This window comes from Varanus komodoensis, unplaced genomic scaffold (genome assembly GCF_004798865.1).
Source record: "Varanus komodoensis strain SLA01 unplaced genomic scaffold, ASM479886v1 scaffold6_1, whole genome shotgun sequence".
Taxonomy (NCBI): domain Eukaryota; kingdom Metazoa; phylum Chordata; class Lepidosauria; order Squamata; family Varanidae; genus Varanus; species Varanus komodoensis.
In genome coordinates, this window is record NW_025336345.1 from 1129253 (window position 1) to 1135252 (window position 6000).

General features: G+C 47.0%; 1 protein-coding gene across 3 annotated transcripts in view; it reads right to left on the reverse strand.

The window, feature by feature from the left end:
* Positions 1–4313, reverse strand: part of LOC123033976 (LON peptidase N-terminal domain and RING finger protein 1-like) — a 41902-nt gene extending 37589 nt beyond the window's left edge. The window contains exons 1-2 of one of the 3 annotated variants that reach the window (XM_044450959.1): positions 4247–4313; positions 2827–3241 (exon numbers count right to left, since the gene is read on the reverse strand). In XM_044450959.1, coding sequence (XP_044306894.1) covers positions 2827–3133 — 307 coding nt within the window. In that variant the 5' untranslated portion in view covers positions 3134–3241; positions 4247–4313. Of the gene's footprint in view, positions 1–2826; positions 4158–4246 lie in introns of those variants that run through there. The other 2 variants (XM_044450958.1, XM_044450960.1) reach the window with 2 other exon arrangements.
* Between the last annotated feature and the right edge of the window lie 1687 nt (positions 4314–6000).

The window sequence follows — 6000 nt, forward strand, 5'->3', positions numbered from 1 at the left end:
CACAGGAAGATGATTTTTTTATGCAGGGCTGGGGAACCTGTGCCCTTCCAGATGCTGGTGGGCTCCAGTTCCCATAAGCTCCAGCAGTGATAGGAGTTGGAGTACCCATCTCAACTTAGCCATAATAGAATGAAAGGCTTTGGAGAGATTGAGTTTTAAATCCATTTCCACTGAGATAACAGGAAGTCTGCATGCACAACAAACACTTTTATCTCCATTATGACGCGTTATATAAAGGATCAGCTAATTCCTGAAAAAAATCCTCATATTTAATTATGCATTTCTAGTTCAAGATCAGAACATGTTGCCTACGTACAAGTCCTCACAAGAAGCGTATGACCCTAAGTGAGGAAGGTAGCTTTTCTACTGACCTCCAATTACCAAAATCTGATGTTCAAAATCTGTTAAAAACATCCTCTAAGTATAATTTACAGTGTTATTCAATAGACTCAGACATATGTCTGCTGAATTCAACTGAATTTTCTCTAAGGTAAGTCTGTATAATTAATAATTAAGAAAAAAAAGAAGCTTACCTAGACAAACTTTGAAATGTTTTAGTACCCCAAGCCACATTCAAATATACCTCAGGATAATAAAATATCACAAAACCAAAGCCATCAAAGAGTTACTAAAGAAGGAAACATTAACCTTCTGCCCTGGATCAATGGGACATTTTTTTTCTCCTAATACTTTCCATTGGTCAGGACTAAAAACCATGCCAATGCTATACACATGTACACTTTTTAAAAAATAAGCTTTGTCCCTGGCTTTTTCAGTTTTCCAAGACATTTTCTTTGGCTCAATTTTGTTGGATAGTTTTTATCCCAACACATTATATTAGCTGGGACTAAAAATATTTACAAACTTCATCCAGCATTTGGTGCCAGTTTGGGGGGCAGGGGCTTTGTTGTATTTTGTTGGTCCCAGCACTTTAGTATACAGAAAAAACATTTAAAGTGCTAAATTTACAGTCTTTTATTATTATTCTGCAAGTAACAGCATATAGGTCTAGATCTGCATAAATTCATCTATTAAAATTCACCTGGGACAGAATTCTGCCCCTAGTCATTGGAAGAAACCTCAGACTGAAAAGAAAAATTCAACAGTGGAAGCTGTATAAGAAAAGTCTAGTGTGCATGTCTCACCTGTTTGTTTTTGTGGATTTGGTTTTCTTGTTTGATTTTTTATTTTTAAAAAAACCCCACTTGTACTCCTTTCCTGAGTCACTGCAAACTCAGAGCTTGCTGTTTTATAACAGGCTGTCAAGAAATGATGAACAACACTAGAGCTTCAACATTACTGCACAGGCAAGAAGGTCTCAACCAGAGAAGCACATACGCTCAGGCCACTCTTAAATCCTTCAAGGTCTGGGTGACCTCTGAATTTTCCAACCTCAGTCTTTGGTTATGCTTTAAGATTATTAACCCAAGAATGGTTGGAAGGTGCAGACTGCTCTCTGAGTGATAATACAGATTGCTCTCGCTCTCACTCTCGCTCTCGCTCTCTCTCTCTCTCTCTCTCTCTCATATGACAGAGGCACAAGTGAGGTCCCTAGAGAGGTCTGCCTGGCACTGTCATTATATGCTTTCTGGCGCCAGGTCAAGACCCTTTCATTTAACCAATATTTTAAAGTTAATTAATTTTAATGGTATATTTATTGATTTAATTCATTTTAGCCATGTTATTTTATACTCAGTCGTGGTGTAGCCAATTTATTAATTTTAGGATTGCTTTTAGGGTTTTAATATATGTAAACCACCCAGAGAGCCCTCTGGGCTATTGGGGTGGTATATAAATGCAATTAATTAGTTAATTAATTAATTATCTAATAACAGCAAATCGACCAAATTCATTAGCTGCAGCTTTCCCATCATTGTTTCTTCATGCTAAGCAGCATCTGTTGAACTTCTGCCTCTCAGGCACCTGTTCACCTCTCAAACTTCCATCATGAGGAGAAAAAAATGACAAGATCCATGGTGTAAACAGACACTGAATTCTTGGGGACAAATCAAGAGGGCAAAGAGTGACTTCTCCAGTGAGGAAATAGAGTTGCAAGGAAACCTTCTGTCTTTTGGTTTTAGTGCAGCAGAGAGGGAGCTGGGTTCAAATCCTCACACAGTCTTGGATAAAATCTCACATTAATGTACCTAACAAGTTTGTTTAGAAAGCAAAGCTACTTGAGAAATAATCTTGAACCACTATAAAAAAGTCCTGCCTTATTTTGTCTGAAATGAATACAGACAAGCTAAACAGTGCCTATACCCTCTGAGCCTATCTGCAAATTTGACAGCACAATTTGCACAGCAGAACCGGGAAGAGCTCCAAAAGAAGTGTTTCATATAGGCAGGGAATGTCTTTCATTATCTTGCTATTCTTAATCTGGTTGAATAAGTAATTTTTTCATGCCACCCTGTCTTTTGATCACTCACTGATTTGTCAAAAGTTTCCATAAAAGCAAACTTTTTGAAAGTGCTAACTTTTTCAGGTGAAAAAAAAATCAAATACAATAATCATTTTGCCAGTCAAGAATATGAAACAAGCCAAATTTTCCAACTCATGAAAAGAAAGTCACCAGCTGCAGCAATGAAAAGGAAGTGAATAACTAAGCGAGTGACTGCTATCAAGAACTGTCCCTTGCCGATTATACAATGCAGTCTGGGCGATATGGCGACAAGTTGCATAACCCGGCGACTGTTGGCGTGGGTGCCTTGAAATCCAGGAGTCCAAAAATCAGCTACCAGGCTATCAAGCAAGCTGCCCCCACCACCCCTTTTCCAATAGCCCCAACACACGACAAAAGCATCCCGGGGCGCACCCAGTGCTTACCCAATGTGATGGCTTTCTGAAGGGTCCTCAGAGCTCCGCGGTAGTCCCGGATCCTCAGCAGTCCCTGCAAGTCGATCTTCAGCCTAGCCGCCTTGGCGTCCTTCCCCAAGCACTTTTCCAACAAGTTGGAGAGCAGGACGTTGGAACTCACGGTCCTGGAGCCCAGTAGGGCGAGCTTCTCCTCGCAGAGCTGGCAGTTGGCAGGCAAGCCGTCACCAAGGCATCGCCTGCAGAAGGAATGGCCGCACGACACGGTCACCGGGTCCCACAGCACCAAGCGGCAAGCGGGGCAGCGGAAGACCTCCATGCTGCTGCTCCGGCTCAGGCAAACGGAGGAGAAGGGAAGGGAGGTTGACTGCTGCGCGGCTGGCTACAGAGATCCTCCAGGGACAACGTGCAAAGGGCGACCGCTTCCCTAAAGGCGCGACATCGGAAAGAGACGTGAGGAAAAAGGGCAGTCCCTGTCAGGGCGCTTCAGCCGCCGACCCACGCCGTGCCCTCTCCTGCCGGGGCTTGAGATGCTTTGCAAGGGGCCGAGAGGCAACGCTTCCTCCTCTTTGCGCCTTCGGCAGGTTCGGGAGCCGGCCTGCCCGCGAGCTCTTAAAGGCACAGGGCAGCAGCGCGCAGCACGCGCACGGGCCTCTTCGGGTTATTTTTGGGGTCTTCCTTTTCAAAAGAGTCGAGAGTCCCCAACTGAGTCACGACAAGCGAGCTCCAGGTTCACGTGCCTATTTTTTCGGGCGCAGGGCATGGGACCATCTACTCCGCCCCCTTTGCCACACTTGAGAAATAAATCACTTTCGGAAACGGCACCTGCTCAAACCGCTTTCCCACCCTTCCCCCTCCGGGACCCAACTTTCCTGCTGTGACACCCATCCGGACATTTTATTTCATTTCCATTTATTTTTACTCCCCAGAACGGAAATACCCCTTTGCTTAGTCCCTGACCGGCCCCTTCCAAACCCCTCTACGCGCGGCCGGCTTTTGGCTTTGCAGCTTCGACGGGGCGGCAACTGAGCAAACAGGTGACTTTTGGAGAGACGCCCAGTCCCGGAGCTTTGGGTCTGCGCAACGGATTCGTCTGAGTTCCTTTTCTCTCTCTTAAACTCGCTTGGGCGCTTCTGCCACCATTTCCCAGCATGGGCACAGAAGTCACCCGCTTTCCTGTCCCGCTGCAGGGCTCGTTCGCCTCCCCCCGGTTGCCGTGCTCCTCCGCTCGCTCTCTGTCGCTCCGGCTGCCAGCTTGAGCGAGCGCAGGACTCAGCTGCCTTTTATTAGCTGACAAGAGGAGTGGAGCAGAGCAGTGTCACGGGGCGGGACGAAGGACAGGTAGCAAGCAGGATGCAGCTAGAACCGTAACTTTTCCGGGACGGCACGGCAACATCGCCACCAACCCACGCGCCGAGCCCACTTTTGTTACCTTCCGTACGCGCGCCCGCGCGCGCGCACAAGCGGCCAAACAAAGAAACCCCCTTCGGAATATTACATAAAACCCGGAGCGGCCCCATGTGATGCAGCCGGAGAGCGGCCCCATTGGCTGCCTGCTTCGGCCCGCCCCTGTTGTGAAACAGACTTTGCGGAGCGCGTTTCGTAACCTCTGGAAGCGGGGCGGGTGCTTTATTTTTCGGGGGTGGGGAAGGGGTAGGAAAGAGGTCCAGCTGGGGCCCTTTCGGTTTCAGATCTCCAGGGACCGGAGGCTGTCTCGGAGCGGGCTCCACCGCCGAGGCAGAACTCCGTAATTGATTGAATCCCTCCGCTTCCCGCGGGCTGCCCTTACTCAACTCGTGACTCTTAGCCTGGCGTCTCCGTTGCTCCCACTTTTTCTTCCTTCGGCGAAGTTAATGATGCGTTCCGAGGCAGGGAGGGAAACTATTATTTGCATACAAAAGTACATAATGTACCCTATGCTAACACTGCTGTTTCTGAGAAAACATGGGTAGGACCAGGCTGCATGGCTGCAGTGCTAAGGCAGGATCCCTGACGAGCACACTCTGATGTAAGCTTGGCTTTGCTTAGGGGGTATCAGCAAGGGTGGGCTACCTAGGCATCCAGAAAGTTTAGTGTGCAAGTCGCAGGATCGCTCACCCTTGGCTCTGCTGGTTGAGGCCAGTAGGGGACGTGGCTGCCAGGGGCAGCTGACAATTTCCCAGTCTGTTGAACCATAGGGATGGGGTGGGCCTCCCACTACTACGTTTCAGTAGTGGGAGGGCATAGCCATAGTATGTGGCAATGACTACAACCTACACAGCCCCTTTATATTTCAAAGCACGTGGGTCAGGAGAAGCCCCTGTTGTTATGCCACCTGCAGTTTCTGGGGCTGTAAGGTGTTCCAGAGCAGCCCTTAGCTTAGATCAGTTGCTTTTCAGGGAGAGATGATTGGAGGTTTGCAACATACGGGTTTGTTTAAATTATGCAGGTTGCACATAAGTAGAATATCCACTGGCCAATGCCAGATTCCCACACTGAATTACCCCTGCTGAACAGCTAACATGTCTTCAGGTTATAATTCTAGCTCAGTTGCCTCTTTCTGCCCTTCTGTCATTCCTGCTTTTTTCTTTCATGGAATCATAGAATAGTAGAGTTGGAAGAGGCCAGAAGGCTATCAGGTCCAACCCCTGCTCAGTGCAGGACTCCAAGTTAAACTATCATCTCAGATGTCTGTCGAGTTGCATCTTGAATGCCTCTAGTGTGGGAGAGCCTACAACCTCCGTAGGTAGTTGGTTCCATTGTCATACTGCTATAACAGTCAGGAAATGTCTCCTGATAACTAGCCAGATTTCATGCAACTTGAGCCCATTATACTTTGGGACACGTGAGAAAAGTTCCCTCTTCCTCTTTGTGACACCCTTTCAAATATTTGGGGCGCTATCATATGCCCCCTCAGTCTTCTGGTGGCTAAACCTGCCCAGTTCTTGTTGCCCTCTCCAACTTGTCTACATCTTTCTTAAACTCTGGGTGTCAGAACTGGACAATAAGGCCTAACCACTGCTGAGTAAAGGGGAACTAGTATTTCATGGGATTTGGAAGTGATACTTCTCTTTAAGTAGCCTAAAATAGCATTTGCCCATTTTTGTAGCCACATCACACTGTTGAATCATATGTAGCTTGGGATCTAGAACAATTCCAAGATCCTTCTCACTTTCAGGACTGTTGAACCAAGTATTCCCCATCTTG